The sequence below is a fragment of the Pelophylax lessonae genome (assembly GCF_965119305.1).
Source record: "Pelophylax lessonae genome assembly, chromosome: 3".
Lineage (NCBI taxonomy): Eukaryota > Metazoa > Chordata > Amphibia > Anura > Ranidae > Pelophylax > Pelophylax lessonae.
In genome coordinates this window covers 348182442-348203856 of record NC_138770.1, presented here as the reverse complement: position 1 = coordinate 348203856, position 21415 = coordinate 348182442, and the positions used below count along the sequence as shown (strand labels likewise).

The window sequence follows — 21415 nt, the reverse complement described above, 5'->3', positions numbered from 1 at the left end:
CAGAGGACTGAGACCCCTCAGGGGGTACACTGTCCGTGGCAACCATGACAGAATCTGAATCAGAGGAAGGTGAAGACCTGGGCCTTCTTCTATAAGTGCGCTCAGACATCAGCAGATCCACCTTTGATGCGAAAATCGCAAGTGCAGCAGTAAGGGAGCTGGGCACAGAGGATTCAGGAGTACCTGAACACTCCACCAGAGCTGGGGGGAATTTGCTGTCCTGGGAATCCATGAAGAACACACTTAAAACTTATATGGCGCTGGCCCTTTAAATCGCGGTAGCCGCAGATCGCACCGCTACCGCAATAGTGGAAGAAATAGCACAAGTTTGAAAAACTGCAGGAAAAAAGTAGCCAGCATGAAAAGTACCCAGAAGAAGCTTAAAAACCCCCAGAAGTATGTCATACAGTTACACATGCCGCAGGATTGATCAGAGTCTGAGGAGAGGAAGTGATGTCACTCTGCTAGAGGACTAGACTAAGGAAAAATGGTTGTCAATGAAAGTCTATGGGGAGGCTGCGGGAAAATGGCCGCCGAGCACATGTGAGAAAGGACCTTGCCACAACAAAGATGGCGCAGAAAAGGGCGTGATTTTGCTACAGGGAGGAGTGCTATTGCCCATACATGAAGCCAAGCAAGCTGCCCACACTAAAAATGGCGGGCCCGCTTTTTTCACCCGCAGCGGGCCCCACACAAACGTCTGACACCCCAAAGTAGTCCAAACACCCACAGGAGAGAGGGACCCCCGCAACCCCCCTCCCCCCGCGGCATAACCGCTACAGCGCCCCCACAGGGACCGGGAGGGACACACGGGAGGTACACCAACAGACATGAGGGAACAACACAGACACCAAAAGAGACTGCCATTCCCAGCACAGAGGCCCCACAGACACCTCCCCGACAGACAATGCCACAGTCAGAGGGGAACATGGTACTCACCAACCAGCGATAGCATGGGTGCCGCCGTGAGACGGGGAGCCTCCCACCCCGGGTGGGGGTACTGTCAGCCGAACAGGACACTAGCTACAGGCGTCGTACCGCAGTAGAGACATCCTAGCGAAGTGGCCACTTCGCGGGCTTTGTCCCTGAGGACAGGGACAGGTCGTTTGCGAGGCCTGGGTGTACGCATAGCCTGCTAAACGCACAATGGCAGGCTGGGATTCCATAAGGTTTTCTGTCCTGGGACACCAGGACAACCAGTCCGATCCCCAGCTTCGCAATGCTGTAGTCTTCCGAAGTCTGACTAAGCGCAGGACCAAATAAAAAGCTACTAGTGCAAAGAAAAACACACTTAGCAGAAAATAAAATGTAATAAAAACAGAGAAAAGGCTGAGACTGTAGCCCCAGCACAGGGAAGCCTGCCTACTCCTATCTAGGCAAAAGACAAACTGTATTGGGAATGAGGCTAGCTGGGGGTATTGGACCAGAGGGACAGCCCCCTCTAGGTGTGTCTATGCAAAGTTTTGTGTTTTTAACAAAATCTTCTGCCTAGCTTACTCCTGTGGATAAGAGGTCAATACCATTGGTGAAGACTATATGAGGGGCGGCGACTGTCAGAGGACGTAAGAGAAATGGGATTTTTGTATTCACCACAAGGTCCTTTTTCTTGGAGTCCACCGAGAGACATATGATGTAATAAAACCTTGAGGTTATACCCATTGGACTGGGCATTGGAAGGCCAGGCCAAGATAACTCCTTTTACTACCAATATGCCTTTTGTAGCAAAGCAGTACACTAAGAGCATGATTATAATCACAGGGGTGTGGGACAGGCCTTCTTCCCTGCAAAAAAAAAAAAATGGATTTTTGACTTACCGTAAAATCCTTTTCTCTTAAGCTCATTGACAGACGCAGGACTGATATCTTGATATCCGTAGGGTTATACTGCCCCCTACAGGAGTAGGACACTAAGCAGGAAAAAACTTCTGGCCACACCCATGGGCAGTCCCAGGGGGTATATCCTCTCTCTCCCTGCCACAGGATGTCAGTTATATAACAAAGCAGTGTCAGAGACTCATACCAACCCAACTCAAAATAGAGGGGTGGGTACTACGTCTGTCAATGAGCTTAAGAGAAAAGGATTTCTACGGTAAGTCAAAAATCCAGTTCTCTCTGTCGCTCATTGACAGACGCAGGACTGATATCTTGATATCCGTAGGGACGTCCCAAAGCAGTGCCATAAATGAGGGGTGGGATAACCGAAATAAAATCCAATCCAGAAGGCCAAAACAGAGCCAACCAGAAGACTCATCGAAACAAGCAGATGAGACCCACCTGAAAAAAACAAAACCCCCGAGGTAGACCATAGGTCCCCTCAAACAGCAGCCTGCAAAACCTTGCAGCCAATAGAGGCATCCGCCGATGCCAGCACATCAACCTTATAAAATTTTGTAAAGGTATGAACCAACGACCAGACCAGGTAGCCGCCTTGCAAACCTGAAGCACCGACGTCTGATGGCGGAAGGCCCAGGAAGCACTAAGAGCCCGAGTAGAGTGCGCCTTAACAGGGAACGGAGGAACCCGATCCTTAATAGAATAAGCCTGCACCACCATCTTTCTGATCCAACTGGAGATAGTCGAGCCCGGTGCCGCACCCCCTGGATGAAGTTCTGCACCAAAGAATGAGTAGCCAGGGAGGAAGCCCCCCGCACAACAGCCGTCCACACTCGGGACCCCCCCAGCCCCCACGCCCCCTTAGCGGCTTGCATGAAAGGCTAGCCACTCCACACACACAAGCACCCCCCCCCCCCCGTAGGGGGGAAGGGAGGGGGGAAGGGAGGGGGGAGAGGGACACCACAGGGGGAGGGTGCACAGGGGAACAGAGGGGAACCCAGATTAGTGTGGGTCCGACCGTCCCAGGGAGGGGCCCGGGTCCACCCCAGAGTCAGCCATGAGGAGCAGGGGGGAAACATTTACTCACCATACCGGAACAGAGCGGGCGCCCCTCCAGACAAAAACCCCTCACCGCCCAGGAGACGCTGCGACTCGGCCGTATGAGACTGGGCGGGACGTTTAACCCGTGGGCCAGTCCCCGTCCAGCGGGACTATGTCGCGGCCGACCCAGCGCGGAGCTGGGTCTGCACGCGCTCGTAGGCCGGCTGGGGTGACCACTGGATCTCAACATCCAGGCCGTTGCCCAGATCCGGCATAATTGCTTGAAGAGCTCATAGGAACAACTGGAGAAAAAGCTAACTAAAAAAAGATTTATCTAAAAAAGCTTGCCAGGACCAGAGATCCCAGCAAGGAACTTAGGTCCTTAATCCTGACTAGGCAGAAAAAAACTGACATCCTGTGGCAGGGAGAGAGAGGATATACCCCTGGGACTGCCCATGGGTGTGGCCAGAAATTTTTTCCTGCCTAGTGTCCTCCTGTAGGGGGCAGTATAACCATACGGATATCAAGATATCAGTCCTGCGTCTGTCAATGAGCGACAGAGAAATAAATACATTTATTAGACACTGCCTGCAGATAAAAGAGCTGCTTGAAGGACCTTTTGCCTTAAATTCTACCAGGAAGAACTTGAAGCAGGGTTATTCAAATCGGGCTCCGCAAAACTCTCGGCTTCTGCCATGATCTACCAGTCAAAACGCAGGCAGACGACGGGGTGGATCACATCTTGAAGAACCGACTGCACCAAATCAAGGTCCCCAGTTTGCGATGGAGGTCGCACCGGAAGTACCAGTGTCGCACCCCCTGGAAGAAGTCACGCACCAGGGAACGGGTGGCCAATGGCCATTGGAAGAAAATTGCTAAAGCCGGAACCTGACCCTTGACAGTACTCAAGGCCAACTTTTGAGCAACTCCCCATTGAAGGAAGCCAAGATTGGGGCCACCGAGTAAGAGCGAGGGGGAGCCCAAAGAGACTCACACCACGCAATATACGACTTTCTCGTATGATGGGGGGAAAAAAAAAAATCAACCTAGAAGTCGCTTCCCACGCTTCAAGCAGGGTGGGAATCACTGAAGCAGACAATCCCCTGTCCAGCAACCATAAAGCCAGATGGAAGATTGGCCCTGGGAGACAAATCCTCCCTGAGAGGAAGTCTCCAAGGAGCGTCTGCGGCTAGCCTGACCAGGTCGGCGTACCAAGCTCGGCGAGGCCAATCCGGAGCCACGTGAGTGACCGGAATCCCTTGCGCCATGATCCTGCTAAGAATTCTTGGCAGCAACAAGAGGAGGAAAGGCAGACAGCAGCTGATACGGACCTTGCCGGCGTCATCCTTGCACAGGTGATCATGCTAAACTTCTCAGCATCGTTCACATTGAACTTAGCAAATTTTCTTGCATATGACAGAACCCATGGTGCAACCTTTGCACCCGCCAGAGGGTCCCGGGAGCGTGCCACAAACCTCTGCACTATCCAGTAGATGCAACGCCAGCAGGTCCACGGCTGGAGTGCTCCAATGAAGGCACAACCGCTGGAACACCTCCGAATGAAGGGACCATTCCCCTGCATCCAAGGACTGTCGACTAAGGCAATCCGCCTGCCAATATTTCACACCAGGAAAGGGAACAGTGGAGAGAGCTGGAACAAGGCACTCTGCCCAACAAAGAATGCCTGTCATTTCCAAGGCCGCAAAGACACCCTAGGTTGCCCCCTTGGTGAATGACATAAGCCACGTCGGGACGTAGTCGATGGAATGTGCACCGGACAGCTGCAGGTGCCCAATCCAGTGAACTAGGCAAAGCGGGATCGCTCCCAGCTCCAGGACATTGATCGGAAACCGGGATCCTCCAGGGACCATACTCCCGAAGCAGAAAACCTGCCGAGGACTCCTCCCCACCCGGACAGGCTTGCATCCGCAGTGACAATTGTCCAGAAAAAAGGGAGGAAGGATTCTCAGATCAAGACTCCCTAGTCACCCGGCTTAGCCGGATGCGAAAGTCCAGAGAGTTTGGATTCAAGTCAAATTCGAGAAGGATTGCCTTCTGGGGGATCCTCGAGAGGGATTGAGCGAAAGGAGGGAGAAAACACCCTGAGGACGAGTTCAAAGTCAGGCTCAGAAAGTCTATTCTCATGAAAGGGACCAGGGATGACTTCTGAAGGTTCAGAACCCACCTGAACTCCTCCAGAGTTCTAATGGTGGCTTTCAAATTAGTTGTCAGCACTGTAGGGGACTCCACATGGAGAAGCAGATCGCCCAGGAAACCAGGACCGATACGCCAGCTGCCGCAACAGCGCCAGAACCGGAGCCAACACCTTTGTGAAGACCCGAGTAGCAGAAGCGAGAACAGGGGGTAACGCCACAAACTCATAGAGATCCTACCCTACGGCAAAAACGGAGAGCCCGTTGGTGTCCTGAACATAACGGGTTGAGAAGGTAGGCATTTTGATGTCTATGGAGGCCAGGAATCCCCCTGATGTAGGGTAGCCACCATTGTGCGAACAGATACCATCTTGGATTTTTTGATCCGCACAGAACCATCAAAGGGCCAGTACAGGCCTGAACTGCCCCAAGAGCACCTACAAGCGATCCGGGGACAGCCGTACATGGAAAGGGAAAACCCTACCGGAATAAACGGATCAAAACTATCTTGCAACTGTACCACATGACCTCCTGGACCCAGCTGTCTGGGATCCGGGCTAGCCGCAGGGCTGAAAACCGGCAAGGACGTCCCCCCAGCCCATAGATGGGTGGGGACGCACCTTCAGGCTGAGTAGGCCTTGTCTGCAGGTCTGGAAAAAACGATCTCTTGTTCGCCAGATCAGAGTCGTGTGAAACCACCCGAGGAAGTCTTGAAGGACTTCGCCACATCGACGAAGAAACTGTTTGTGAGCCGACAAGGAGGGACCCCGTCTGCGACGAAAGCCCTTACCCTTGTTAGCCTGTGGAAGAAAGGCACTCTACCCCCCCATGAGACCCTTATATAATGTTATCCAGGGCAGCGCCAAACAGGCGATCCCCCTCAAAAGGGAGATCCATTAAGGCCTTCTTAGAAGTTTGATCCGCAGTCACAACAGGATAAAAGGGAAACCCAGGAGTGTGAGGGTCCGACCATCCCAGGGAGTGGGCCCGCATCCACCCCAGAATCCGCCACGGAAGGTGCGGGGGGGGGGGGGTCGGGACGTTTACTCATCATACCAGGAACACAGCCTAACAGGACCCCATGCCACCGAAGTGGGGGGGCTGTCAGCCAAATAGGAACGCTGCGACATAAGCCTAGACCCTGTCGTGTGCGCCCTAGCGAGATGTTTGACTTGCGGGGCCTGTCCCCATCCAGTGGGACTAGGTCGCAGCCAACCCAGCGCGGAGCTAAGGCCTGCACGCACTGGCTGGCCAGACTGGGGTGACCACTGGATAAAGAGATCCAGCCCGGCATAGTTGCTTGAAGGCGGCTAGCTAAAAAAAAAAAAACGATATAAAAACTGAATTTTTGTAAAATCTTACCGTAAAATTCCTTTCTCTGAGTCTTCCGACAGTCGCCGCCCACTCATACAGTCGCCAATGGGGTATTGACTTCCGCTCCGCAGGAGTAGCTAGGCATAAGACTTGTTCGTAACAAAAGCTTTTAGCATAGACACACCCATGGGGGCTGTCCCACTGGTCAATACCCCCCCTGCATTAAGCCATCCTAACTCAGTTTGGTAGCATAGCAGTAAGTGTACCAGAAAAAACCCCAAAAGAGGGGCGGGGGCGGCGACTGTCGGAGGACTCAGAGAAAGGAATTTTATGGTAAGATTTTACAAAAATTACGTTTTCTCTTACGTCCTCCGACAGTCGACGCCCACTATTACAGTCGTCACCAATGGGACGTCCCAAAGCAGTGAAGACATGAGGGGTGGGAGACGCAACCGTAGAAAAGGCAACGCAGTACCCACATCAGAGAAAGAAACCTTACACACACAGTAAGAGAACCTTCTGAGCAACGGAAAAAGTTCAAAAGGAGCAAGAGCCCAGGAAAGAAAATAACCCAGGGGATAAACAACCCCAACAGCCACGGACCCACAAAAAAACAAGGGTCCCCTATGGCACTGCCGCACTGAGAACTTTGCGGCCAAAGGAGGCATCAGCTGATACCAGAACATACACCTTATAGAATTTGGAAAAGGTGTGCACCGACGACCAAGTCGCAGCCTTGCACACCTGGGCCACTGAGGCCTGATGCCAGTAGGCCCAAGACGTACTCAAAGATCTGGTAGAGTGCGCCTTAACAGGGAAGGGTGAAACCCGTTCCTTCAAAGCATAGGCCTGTTCAATAGTCTGTCTGATCCATTTGACAATGGTCGCCGCAGACATGCCCTTCCGAGGTCCCTCAGGAAGGACAAAGAGGGAATCCGATTTCCGAAAGGATTCAGTGGACGACAGGTACACCCTGATCGCCCTGACAACATCCAAGGAATGCAATGCAACCTCCTTAGGATGCTCAGGCTTCGCACAGAGCGAAGGCAAAACAATGTCCTCATTAAGGTGAAAGTCAGAGACCACCTTAGGGAGAAAAGACGAATGAGGTCGCAAGACCAAATTATCCTTGTGAACCACCAAGTAGGGAGAGCGGCAAGACAACACAGCCAGCTCTGATACTCTGCGAGCCGAAGTGATCGCCACTAGAAAAGCAACCTTCTTAGACAGCAGGCAACGATATCGTCTGGATGTTTTCAAAGGGAGCACGCTGCAACACGGACAGAACCAAGTTCAAGTCCCATGGAGGTAAAGGCTCCCTCCGAGGAGGGACCAAATGTCGCACACCTTGAATGAAGGTGCGAATTAAGGAATGAGACGCCACAGGGCGCTGAAACAGAACAGCCAGTGCAGATACCTGGCCCTTAATCGTGGCCAGCGCCAGGCGCTGGTCCACACCAGTCTGAAGGAAAGCCAACACTCGCGTCACCGAGTATGAGCGAGGAGAAAACCCCCTGGACTCACACCAGGCAAAATAGGCTTTCCAGGTACGGTAATAAATTTTACCAGACGAGGCTTTCCTAGCCTTGATTAAAGTAGGAATGACCTCTGGGGAGAGACCCCTGTCTCTCAGGACCTGGCTTTCAACAGCCAAGCCGTTAAAGCCAGCGACTGTAAAGCAGGATGGAAGATCGGTCCCTGAGACAGTAGATCTTCCCGCAGTGGCAGCCGCCAAGGAGGCTCGACTGCTAGGTGAACGATGTCCGCGTACCAGGACCGGTGTGGCCAGTCCGGTGCCACCAGAATCACCAAGATCGGTTCCGAGGCCAACCTGCGAAGGAACCTGGACAACAACTGAATCGGCGGAAAGGCGTACATCAGACGATACTGATCCCACGGGGCCACCAACGCATCAGAGGAGTCCACCCGAGGATCGCGCGTTCTTGCCACGAAACTTTCCACCTTGTGGTTTAGCCAAGACGCGAACAGATCCACATTTGGGGATCCCCACTTCGCACACAGCATTTGGAAGACCTCCGGGTGTAGGGACCATTCCCCCTGGTCCAGGGACTGGCGGCTCAGATAGTCGGCCTGCCAATTCTCCACACCTGGAATATGAACTGCCGATATTGCCGGGACATGAGTCTCGGCCCAAGACAGAATGTCGGTCACCTCTCGGGCCGCATGGGCACTCCTGGTGCCCCCTTGGTGGTTGATGTAAGCCACCGCGGTAGCATTGTCCATCTGTACCCGAACAGGACGGCCCCGAAGTCGATCCAACCACTGGAGGAGTCAGTTTGATCGCTCTCAGTTCCAATATGTTGATCGGAAGGGAGGATCCCTCCTCCGACCAAGTGGTAATTACGGTCGACAGTAACGGGCGGAAGGATTTTCCGTCTGACACACCCGGGGACTGAAGCCACCATAGAAGATCCCTTCTGGTCTGGCGACTCAACGAGACCCTCAGATCCAAGGACTGAGGAAGTCTGTCCCACCTGGCCAGAATCTCCGCTTGGAGAGATCGAGTGTGAACCTGAGCAAATGGGATCGCCTCGAAGGCTGAAACCATTAACCCCAGGCACCGCATACAGGTCCTGAGCGACGAGGACTGGTTGTCCCTGAGGGACCTGACCTCGTTTTGAAGGGTCCGGAGCTTGTCCTCCGGCAGAAAAACCTTTGATTGAGCAGAGTCCAGAACCATTCCCAGATAGGGAAGACGAACCGAAGGAGACAGTGTCGACTTCTGAACGTTGATGGTCCAACCAAACTCCTGGAGTGACTGCACAGTAGTGGACAGATCGCACACCAGGCTCTGACTGGCACTCGATCTTAACAGGAGATCGTCCAGATATCCCAAGACCGCAATGCCCTGTGCCCTCAACAGGCCCAGAACAGGTGCCAGCACTTTGGTAAAGACCCTTGGAGCCGAAGAGAGACCAAAATGTAACGCTACAAACTGATAATGGTCCTCCGCAATGGCGAACCGGAGGTACCTCTCCGAAAATGGGGATGTGTAGATACGCATCCTTCAGGTCGATAGATGCCAGGAATTCCCCTGGACTCAGGGAGGCCACCACTGAGCGGGGGGAACTTCCGAACGCGCACGAAGCGATTCAGAGCTTTTAAGTCCAGGATTGGACGCACCTTGCCCTCCTTTCTGGACACAGTGAACAGATTGGAGTAAAACCCCCGAAACTTGTCCCGATGAGGCAACAGGACAATCACCCTCTGGGCCAGGAGATCCTGCATCGCTTGATGCAGGTCCTGTAAACGCCCTGGGGTCAACGCCGGCCGTGAAAGGAATTCGATCTTGTATCCTGATCGAATGATTTCCGGAACCCACCTGTCCGGAATACGGAGCAGCCAAGGTTGGAGGAAACCACGCAAACGTCCCCCCACCCCTGAAACGGGTGAGGGCGTCCCTTCAGGCAGAGGCGGGCTGAGCCGCCGTACCGGCATGGCCGGACTTTTGCTTACCCGCCCAGGGCTTCTTCTGGCCACCTTGGCCCTTGAAAGGTTTGCCCTTGAATTGTGACTTAAAGGTACGAAAGGACCCCTGAGTGGGCCTAAAGGCGGGGGACCCCGTTTGCCGGGAAAGGACTTGTTCTTCGGATTCTGGGGTAGCAGAGTGGTTTTGCCGCCAGTGACCCCTTTTACCAAGGTATCCAAAGCCTCGCTAAAAAGGCGAGACCCAGCATAAGGAAAGTCAGCCACTGTTTTCCGAGACGTCTGGTCAGCCGACCAGCTCTTCAGCCAGATCAGTCGACGGTTAAGTACCGTGACACTAGACAGGAGTGCAGCTAAAGGGGCTTCATTTAAGGCCGCGTCGCAAAAAAACATGACCCCTTGATGAATTTGGTCCACCATGTCCAGCGTAGCCAGTGGGGCAGAATCAGACACGAGAGTGCGTCTAAGCACCTTAGTCCAGTCTGCCACCGCCTGAGCCACCATGACAGAAGCGAAAATAGGTTTGAGCATAGAGCCCGCCACCGTATAAGCATGGCGGGCCAAAGACTTCAACCTCCTGTCCGTAGGATCCCGGAACACCGGGGTATCCTCAGAGGTAACCAAGGTAGCCTTGTTTAACACGGCCACAGCGTGATCCACCTGGGGAGCCACGCACCAGCAAGCATCCGTAGAAGGCGCAAAGGGGTAAAGCAGTTTAAACCGACTAGGCACCGTGAAGGGGCGTTTTAAACTGCGCCATTGTTCATTCACTGTGTGATGGAACTCAGCGGGGCAGGGGAAAACCTGCGCCAACTTGCGGGTCCCCATGTGTCCCAAAAGAGGACACAATGGCCGGAGGAGTGGGCTCATCCTCCAAGTGTAGCGTTTCTTTAACAGGAGAAATCAGCTCATCCATGAGAGCGACCCCGGGAGAGACACATCAATCCCCTCTACCTCCGCCTCCCCCTCAGTCCCCAAAGGGTCCAGGGATGAGCGAGACCCTGAAAAGGGCACGCCAGCCACATCACCATCTGAATCAGAGGAGAGAGATAATCTGGGCCTTTTCCTAGCAGCACGTTCAGCCATCAGCACCTCCATTTTTTACACCAAAGACGCCACTACAGCGGCCAAATTAGGTATAACGGGGGGTTCAGCAGAACTGGGGTCCCCCACCAAGGCTGGAGGGAATTTGCTGTCCTGAGAAACCATTGCCAAACAATGAGTGAAAAAGTACTGGTCCTTTAAAACCACTTCGGATGGCGCAGCCCACTGCTATAAGCACCGTGTACACAGACCCCCAAAAAGGGACAAAACTGAGCCAGGAAGGATAGTACAGAGATATGGAAGAGACAGTCTGCAGAGCCCCACAGAGTGTTACCACACCGATCGCTGCTCCAGAGGAAAAGGAAGTGAGGTCACCAGAGGCTGAACTTATATGCTGCAAGGCCCAGGGAAAATGGCTGCCCATAGAAGTGAATGGAAGGCTTCGGCAAGATGGCCGCCGACATGTGCTCGGAACGATCGTTCTGCCACACACAAGATGGCGCTAAAAACACTACATAGCAAGCATTGCAAAAGCCCATAGTGAAGCCAGCATGCTGCCCATAACCAAAATGGCGGACCGCGCGTTTCTCAGCTTCAGCGGTCACCTCACACATGTCTGCATCTCCCAAAAACACTAGCAAGTGACACAGGCGAGGGGCCCCCACACCACACAGCGCTCAGCAGTGAATTAAAGAGGACCCCTGCAGGGATCGCATCAGGGAGCCCCACAAACGCACAGACAGGAGGGGAACACACAGCAACACAGGACTGCCACCCAAGACAGATGCCCCCATACAGAAAAGTACTTACCCGTATCGGATGGCGTGGGGTGCGTCCATTAACGGAAAGCCTCTGTCCTCAGATGACAGGGAATGCCGTCAGTCAGAAACACAGGACACTGCAGCACAGGACTGCAGAAATGGCCAGTGAGGTAGCCACCTCACAGGCTGCATCCCTGCTGCGAGCAGGGATGGGTCATTCATAGTGCCAGGGCAAACCATAGCCGAACGCTCGATGGCGGGCTGGGGTCCATCTGACCCTCTGCCCTGGAGAGCCAGGGTGGCCAGTCCAATTCCCAGCTCCGCATGATCCATCTTCATCCGAAGATCCACTAATCTAAAGCTGACAAAATAACAGCTAGTAAAGTAAAGAAAAAACTGACATTTTAAAATAAAAATCAAAAGAAAATATTAGAAGGCTGAGACTGAAGCCCCAGCACAGGGAAGCCTGACTACTCCTGACGCTAGGCAGAGACAAACTGAGTTGGGATGGCTTAATGCAGGGGGGGTATTGACCAGTGGGACAGCCCCCATGGGTGTGTCTAAGCTAAAAGCTTTTGTTACTAACAAGTCTTATGCCTAGCTACTCCTGCGGAGCGGAAGTCAATACCCCATTGGTGACGACTGTATGAGTGGGCGGCGACTGTCGGAGGACGTAAGAGAAAGAATACTTTTATGCCAGGACCAAAGATCCCAGCAAGGTCCTTACTCCTGACTAGGCAGATTAAAACTGACATCCTATGCAGTCCCTCCGGGACTGCCCACAGGCGTAGCCAGAACCTTTTTCCTGCCTAGTGTCCTACTCCTGTAGGGGGCAGTATAACCCTACTGATATGGATCAGAGAACTACGTCCCGTCAATGAACGATAGAGATATCAAACTTTTATCAATTAAACTAAACACGTACCTTTCAAATCCTTTGTATTTGTACTTTGAACACTCTGCCTTAACTTGAAGAGCCAATTCTCGAGTTGGTGCCAGAACCAGCATACCAGGTCCCTCACGTTTATTTCTAGGTCTATCAAAACAAGAGTAATAGGAAGAGCTACATTGTCACATTTAAAAAACTTTGGGACTGGCTTAGTGTAATGTTTTGCAGCAGTTTAAAAAGAAAAATTAGTAATAAAGCATAAAATATTTCCAACTGAGCTTAACACTTACAGGGCTCATTTACACTTGCTTCGACTTCAACACAAAAGCGCCTACCGCTTCAACATGCTTTTTGTAAGTATTTTTGATGCTTCCGTTATCCTTCAATTATGCTTTTTTGAAGATTTACTGAAGCTTGGCAAATGCCCTGTGTGTTGATTTTCTATTTGTTTTAAAGGGGCCCATTGGGATCCCAGCTCAGCAGATCCCCTGCTCTGCCGATGCCACATTCCGTAAACCCCCCAGCTCGGCTGATGCCACACTCTGTAGTAACCACCAGCTCTACTGATCCTTTGGATGGCTGATTCTCCTCTCTCCAGTTCCTGTTCACTTTACGCTATAATGCTCCCATGCTGCTCACCACATGTGACGTCTAAAAAAGTTTCCCCAGCTCTGCTGATTGTCTGCCGCTCAGTCCTCTCTTCAGGCCCTGCTCGCCTTCTGTTATAGCGCTCCCATGCTGCACACGCGCTGTCTGCTAGTTGCCGTCTACTAGTTCGGACTCACTCACTTTCCTGCTGCTCCATACTATACACCAGATGTCATGTGTGCACCAGACACTTCCAGAGTATATAAACACATGAACTGAAAGTGACTGCTGATTAAGCTTCAGGTGTTGTGAGAGCGCATGGTCAGACTTTCATGGAGGCTTTGGAAGCGCCAAGAAAACATGAGGTATAGTTTTTGAAGTGAAACAAAGCAAACGTGTGAACAAGACTAAGGTAACCATTTTATTCAGTGACAGGTGCTTTGAATGCTTGGCTTGCAGAAAACTTTAAAAAAAAGTGTGTCCAATGCCACAATTTAAAGCAAGTGTAAACAAGCCCTAAGAGGAAAATAATCCTACAGGAATAAGATGGACATTGTAAAACATTAGCTTTACTAGACACACAACTGCATTACCTTAAAGCCAATTTCACACGAGCTTCAGAAAGAAAAAGATTGTTGTTTACACTACTCTAAGAAAGCATTTGCAGAGTTTTCAACAAGCATTGTTGAAGCTTTCAAAGTACCATTCAGTTTCAATTTGTAAATGTTGAACACAGATCCTAAAAGGATTGGTGATTGCCACTGTAAGCAAGCTGCTAGCAGGCTTCATACCTTCTTGAAGCTTGTTGAAAGCCTGCTAGCAGCTTGTTTAAACACTCCAATTAGGATCGGTGTTCAACATTTACAAACCGTAGCTAAATGGTACTGTAAAAGCTTCAAAGCCTGCTGAAAGCTCTGCAAATGCTTTGTCGAAGATTACGGTTTTCATTGATCGTATAAAACTGAAGCCTATGTGAAGCAGGGCTAACACTCTTCTGAGAATGACACACAGCATAGGTCTTCTGCCTTCCTGGATTCAAACTCAGCAGGAAGTATTTTCTTTTACAAGAAAATCAGAACTTCTATATTCATCAGATAATTGTGATCTATAGTTCTAAATGTTTTCACACAAAAAGCACAAAACCCAAGACTTATTAACTACAGTTCAAAGAAAATGTGTGAATCCTGAAATGAATGAATCTTATGTAAAAATATTTATAAATGCACCTGTTAGTGTTGGACACTAGGGAACAGATTTTTTTTAAACCTGGAGAAAACAAGCACTACACCCACGTTGCTAGCCAAGACAACCTATCAAAATTCCTGCTCAACTTTTTCTTTTAAAAAAACTTAGAACCTAACTGGTAGCTATGAACAACTGCTTTACTTTTGTTCTAAATTTCTTCTCTCCAGTTTTACTTAATCAGCCCATGTGTCATTTTGCAAAAATTCACACACTATAGTAGCAAATACCAATAAATTACTTATTGAAATAGGAAAATCATTATACAACAGTTATAAAAAAAAAAAAAAAAAAAAACACCTTACACTGGTTGAAGATCCAAGTGAATGAACCCTGGGAGTAAGTAGGCTAGAGTTTTTCCAGTGCCAGTTTGTGCAATCCCAATGAGATCTAATCCTTGAAGAATTATTGGCCATGCCTGTGACTAAATACAAAGGTTTTAGAGTTAAACGTTGCTTTGTAAGCTACAGTCAACAATGCCAAAGCAATCAAAAAACCCTTTGAGGTAAAATTTCACCAATTTTTGAAGGAGAAGTATGACGAACGTTTTTGGTTATACTTTTAAAGAACGCATGAGTAAAGTTTAATCTGAACTCCTGTGAGTCATTTTCAGCCAACAGAGGACTGAAGCGGGTCCCTGCTTTGGAAAGAGACCAACCATATGGTCGGGATCTGCCCAGAAGCCTGGACCAGCAGCTGGCCTAGCCTCTGAGCTCTGCCGCTGGGAGACTGAGCCAGCCGTTCCCTCCCCTCCTCAACCTGAGTGCTGGAGCAGAGCGTCTGTGACTAACAATCACTCTGTGCAAAGCGCAAAGGAGAACTGAGCGATTAGCAGCCTTTGATCAATCAGTGTAGAGCAGGCGGGGGAAAAGATGCAGAATCGGATCAATTTAGTGTATTGTTAGTGCTGCGCTACCTTTGTATAGAATACTGCGTGATGCAATTAAATAAATAGTGACTGGATTTGCTTATGTGCAAAAATGCAAAGAACATGAAACAAATTCCAGATAAAATTCATATAAACATAATTCTTACTTATAAATGGGTGTGAATCATAAAACGGCAAGTAATGTAATAAAGTGCTAGTATTTCATAATAAAGGTACAAACATAGGTGATGGTGACAGTGACTAGTGGAGCAAATCACCACCACTGATTGTAAAGATAGACCATAACTTAAAAGGTGAAATTAAATATTCAAAGTGAAAAAAATAGTTTTGTAAGAACTTAATGTAAAATTATTTTCTCTGAGTCCTGGCAGTCACCGCCCAATGGTATTAGCCTTCACTAATGGGAAATGGCGCACTCTGCAGGAGCAGGCTAGGCAGATAATTGATCAGGTTAATACAAAAAAACTTTTTTATACCTTGGAACGCCACTAGGGGGCCATCCCTCAACCATTATCCTAGACCCAATCTGATATTACCTCAGTTTGTAGCAAGCAGTACCGGAAGGCAACAACCCCCAGATCCAAAAAACCAGAGGGGTGGGGGCGGCGACTGTCAGAGGACTCAGAGAAAAGAATTTTACGGTAAGTTCTTACAAAAATTATATTTTCTCTTACGTCCTCTGACAGTCGTCGCCTGATGGTATTAGCCTTCACTAATGGGACGTCCCAAAGCAGTGCAGGTATGAGGGGTGGGAAAACCAACGCAACCAAATGAGAAGGTAACGCAAACAGTTGGGCCAGTAACAACCTGAGCCCACAGGAAAAAACTGGAACACAGAAACACCCCAAAAAAGGAGGGACGGTAAAACAATGTCCCCATAAACAACTGCCGCACTCAAAACTTAGCGGCCAAAGGAAGCATCCGAAGATGCCAAAACGTCAAGTTTGTAAAACTTTGTGAAAGTGTGCACGGAAGACCAGGTCACCGCCTTGCACACCTGAGCCACAGAAGCACTAACGGCTCGAGTAGAATGGACCGTTACCGGAAAAGGAGGAATCCGACCCTTAATGGAATAGGCCTGAACAATCGTCCGTCTGATCCACTTAGAAATGGTCGCTGCGGAGGCGGCCGATCCCTTCCAAGGTCCCTCAGGAAGCACAAATAAAGAATCAGACTGTCGAATCGACTCTGTGGCGGACAGGTAGACCTTGACCACCCGGACCACATCCAGGGAATGCAAGGCAAACTCCTTAGGATGCCTGGGTCGTGCACACAACGAAGGCAACACAATATCCTCATTGAGGTGGAACGAAGAAACCACCTTGGGAAGAAACTACTGATTCGGTCGCAGAACCACCTTATCTCTATGAAGCACCAGATAAGGAGAACGGCAGGACAAAGCCGCCAATTCAGACACTCTGCGAGCCGACGTGATGGCCACCAGAAAGGCAACTTTCTGGGATAACACTGACAGAGGAATCTCTCCAATGTTCTCAAAGGGAGGTTGTTCTAGCACAGACAAAACAAAATTTAGATCCCATGGAGGCAAAGGAGCTCTCCTCAGGGGAGCAAAAAGCCGCACCCCTGAATGAAGGTGCGGACCAAGGAATGCGACGCCAAAGGTCACTGAAAAAAGATGGCCAAGGCCTACAACTGACCCTTGACCGTAGTCAGCACTAGACGCTGATCCACGCCCTTCTGCAGGAAGGCCAAGACCTTCGCCACCGAGAAGGAACGAGGGTGAAGACCATTCGCCCCGCACCAAGCGATATACGCTTTCCAGATGCGGTGATAAATCTTCCTTGAAGTGGCTTTACGAGCCTTTAACAAGGTAGGGGATGACCGCCTGTGGAAGACCTCTATCCCTCAAGACCTGGCTTTCAACAGGCATGCCGTTAAAGCCAGAGACTGTAAAGCAGGATTCAAGATCGGTCCTTGAGACAGAAGATCGTCTCACAGCGGAAGCAGCCAGGGAGGTTCGACGAACATCTGAACGATGTCCGCGTACCAGGACCGTCGAGGCCAGTCCGGGGCCACTAGAATGACTGACATCCGTTCCGACGCCAACCTGCGGAGGAACCTGGACAACAGTTGAATCGGAGGCAAAGAATAGGTCAGCCAATAGCGGTGCCAAGGCACCACCAACGCGTCCGCGGCGTCTGACAAAGGATATCGAGTTCTGGCCAAAAACCTTTCCACCTTTTTGTTGAGACGAGACCCAAATAAATCCACGTCCGGGGTCCCCCACCAGGCGCACAGGAGGAAAAATACCTCCGGATGCAGGGACCATTCCCCCTGGTCCAAGGTCTGGTGACTCAGATAGTCCGCCTGCCAGTTGTCCACACCAGGAATGTGAACAGCCGAGATCGCGATACATGCGATTCGGCCCAAGACAGGATTTCAGCCACTTCCATGGCCGCCCGGGCACTCCTCGTGCCCCCTTGGTGATTTATGTATGCCACGGCCGTGGCATTGTCCGTCTATACCCGGACCGGAAACCCCTGAAGCTGAGATGATCACCGAAACAGAAAAAGCTTTATCACCCAGAGCTCCAGGACATTTATCGGTAGCGAGGTCTAGCCCGCGACCACGTCCCCTTGGCACAAAGCGTGCCCAGAACTCCTCCCCAGCCCGATAGGCTGGCATCTGTGGCTAGAATCGTCCAGAGAGGCCGGAAAGACTGGCCCTGCGTCACGGACGGCGACTGGAGCCACCAAAAGAGGTCCGATCTCACCAAACAACTCAAGGAAATTCTCCTTTTCAAGGACTGAGGCATCCTGTCCCACCTGTCCATGATCTCCACTGGCAGAACCCTGGTATTAAATTGAGCAAATGGTCTCGGCCTTTCGAAGGCTGAGACCATCAGGCCCAGAACCCGTGTGCAGGTCCGCAGAGTGGAGAGATTGTTGTGCCTGAGAGCCCTGATTTCTTCCCGTAGAGTCCCGAGTTTGTCCTCCGGAAAGAAGACCCGAGAGTGAGCAGAATCCAGGACCATCCCTAGGTACTGAAGACAAGTTGAGGGAGTCGGTGCCGACTTCCGAAAATTGATGGTCCACCCGAATTCCTGAAGTGTCTGAACCGTCATGGCCAGATCGCTCGCCAAGGTCACACGAGTTCGACCTTAACAAGAGGTCATCCAGGTAACCGAGGACCGCAATGCCCCGTAAACGCAGTAAAGCTAGAACCGGAGCCAACACCTTGATGAAAACCCTGGGAGTCTAAGCGAGGCCGAAAGGCAACGCTACAAACTGATAGTGCTCCCCAGCCACCGCAAAGCGGAGATATCGCTAATGACCCTCGAAAATAGGGATGTGCAGATACACATCCTTCAAGTCGATTGAGGCCAGGAAGTCCCCGGGTCTCAACGATGCCACCACCGATCGGATGGATTCCATCCTGAACTTCTGCACCCGCACAAAGCGGTTCAGAGATTTTACGTCCAGAATCAGACGTACCTTGCCCTCTTTTCTGGGCACTGTGAACAGGTTGGAGTAAAAACCGTGAAACCGTTCCCGTGAAGGAACGGGTACAATGACTCCTTGGGCAAGCAGGTAGTGCACTGCCCCCCATGAGATCTCTGAGACGATCAGGGAGCGAGTTTGAAACTCGATCTTGTACCCTGAACGAATCAGTTTGTGAACCCACCTGTCCTGAATGCCGGACAACCAGGGTTCCTGAAAACAACGCAGACATCCCCCCCCATCCCGACAACGGGTGAGGGCATCCCTTCAGGAAGAGGAGGACTGGGCCGCCGAGCCAGACTGACCGGCTTTTGGCTTACCTGTCCACGGTTTCTTCTGGCCACCAGGAGGTCCGTAGGGTTTTCCCTTCTCCTGCGTCCCAAAGGCCCGTTGAGTCTTGAAGGAGGGTCCCCGCCGCGCGCGGGGGGGCTTACCCTTCGTGACCTGGGGCAACAGAATACCCTTACCTCCTGTGAGCCCCTTGATTAACTCGTCCAGAGTTTCCCCAAAAGGACGACCCCCTTCTTGGACGCGTGGTCAGCCAACCAGTTCTTCAACCAGGTAATGCGGCGGATCGCGATCCCCACCGCCGACATCCAGGCGACCAAAGGAGCCGCGTCCAAGGCTGCGTCGCCCAGATACATCCCAGTTTGGATGAGCTGATCCAGCATGTCAAGGGCAGTCGGAGAGGCTGACTCCGCCACCAGGGTGCTGCGAAGCCCCTTGCTCCACACCGTGAGCGCCTGAGAGGCCATCAACGAGGCAAAAACACGTTTCAACAGGGAACCTGACACCATATAAATGTGACGGGAGAGTGCCTCCACACACCTATCCGCCGGATCCCTGAAAACCGGGGAATCCTCTACTGGCATCAAGGTGGACTTATTCAGCCTAGACACAGTGTGATCCACTTTTAGGGACACTGTTTCTCTACCGCCTCCGCGAAAGGATAGTGGACGGAAAAACGCTTAGGCAGCACCAACATGTGCTTAATGCACCGCCACTGGTCATGCACAATCTCGTGAAATTCCTCAGGGCAGGTAAAAGCCTGACCAGACTTCTGGGGTATGCTGAACCCGAAGGCAGACCGCTTACTTGACTGAGATGGCTCATCGCCAAGAATGAGAGCTTCTTTAATGGCGCTAATGAGGGCATCCATCTTAGCGTGTTCCCGCGCTACCGAGGGGAAAGATTTCTCCTCCTCCTTATCCCACTCAGAAGTAGGGGACCAGGACCCCTCAGGGGGGGCCATCGTCCGTAGCAACCAATTCTGGCTCAGAGTCAGTGGACTGGGAGGGCATAGGCCGTTTTTTGGAGGAGCGTTCCAACATCAGCAAATTCACCTGGGACGCCAAAGTCGCAAGAGCAGCAGATATGGAGGCCATGGAGGAGGATTCAGGTGTACCCGAAGCCCCTACCAGGTCTGCGGGGAATTTATTGTCTTGGGAGTCCATGTTTGCCTTTTAATTAAAAAGGGACGCTGGCCCCCCGCAATCTGCGCTAACTGAAAGAGCCCCTTGAGGAAACACTGGCCACAAGTAAAATTCGATTTGGTTGAAAAATGGCCGAGAAATAAGCAAAAATCCCCCAGCCTGTCAGTACTTGCCCACCATGCATCCTGCACAGGAGAGTGTAAAGGAGGAAGTGACCTCACAGCGCTAGAGGCCAGCCCTCGAGCCCAGAGAAAAGGTGCCTATTGAAAGTCAATGACAAAAGTCACAGGGAACATGGCCGGTTGCCCTTACTAGGCATGTTGCCCACATCCAAGATGGCGCCCGACCGGGAGCCCGTGCAAAATGCCATCATGGCTGTTGTCCTCACACAGAGCTTAGATTCTGCACACCATAAAACAGGGCAGCCGCCCCAACCGGCAGCAAAATAAGTGTACAAAACACATTCTGGCTGACATCAGGGACCCCAGGGAGACCCCTACAGTACCCCATATAGCGCCCCCAGCGGGAGCAGGGGGGAGGGAGAAAACCACAAACCCGGCCAGAAGGGGGATCCTACAGAGACCACCAGCCCTGCTATCCCCTGAGCGTGGGCCAACAACCCCCCAAACATCCCCAGGGACAAGGGGGTATCAGTACTCACCAAGGTAGCGGGCACCGCTCAGATACGGGAGACCTCCCACCCTAAGTGGGGGTGCTGTCAGCCATGGAGGGACACTGGCAACACACGGGCGATCTGAGTTGAGACATCCTCAGCGAAGACGCAGCTCCGCGGGCTCGTCCCCATATGGAGGGGCACTGCGAGGCATGGGCGTACCAGTAACCTGCAACGCTTGTTGGCAGGCTGGGACTCCATAAGGATCTATGATACCCAGTCCGAGGCCCAGCACTGCAGTCACTTGTAATCTTCCAGGAAAGGAATCCATGACTAATGATAGTGAGAGAAAATAAAAATCTATTGTGTAAAGAAAAAAACACAAATTCAGAAAAAAACAAAGAAAAACCGAGACACTAGGTCTCAGGAGGGAAGACTTAGCTCTACTCCTGACGCTAAGTTTTTTGTATTAACCTGATAATTATCTGCCCAGCCTGCTCCTGCAGAGTGCGCCATTACCCATTAGTGAAGGCTAATACCATTGGGCGACGACTGTCAGAGGATGCAAGAGAAAAAAAAAAACGGAATTTTTGTAAAATCTTACCGTAAAATTCCTTTCTCTGAGTCCTCCGACAGTCGCCGCCACTTCATAATCTTCACTAATGGGGTAATTGACCTTTTCTCCGCAGGAGTAGCTAGGCAACAAGA

At 51.3% G+C, this 21415-nt stretch overlaps 1 protein-coding gene across 1 annotated transcript in view; it reads right to left on the bottom strand.

Moving 5' to 3' along the window:
* The window catches only part of DDX43 (DEAD-box helicase 43), a gene marked incomplete at both ends in the record, with an annotated part of 462922 nt that overhangs the window by 277891 nt on the left and 163616 nt on the right, over positions 1–21415 (bottom strand). The window contains 4 exon segments of the mRNA XM_082249917.1: positions 12518–12628; positions 13271–13287; positions 13291–13357; positions 14617–14735. Of these exon segments, the coding sequence (XP_082106043.1) occupies positions 12518–12628; positions 13271–13287; positions 13291–13357; positions 14617–14735 (314 nt within the window).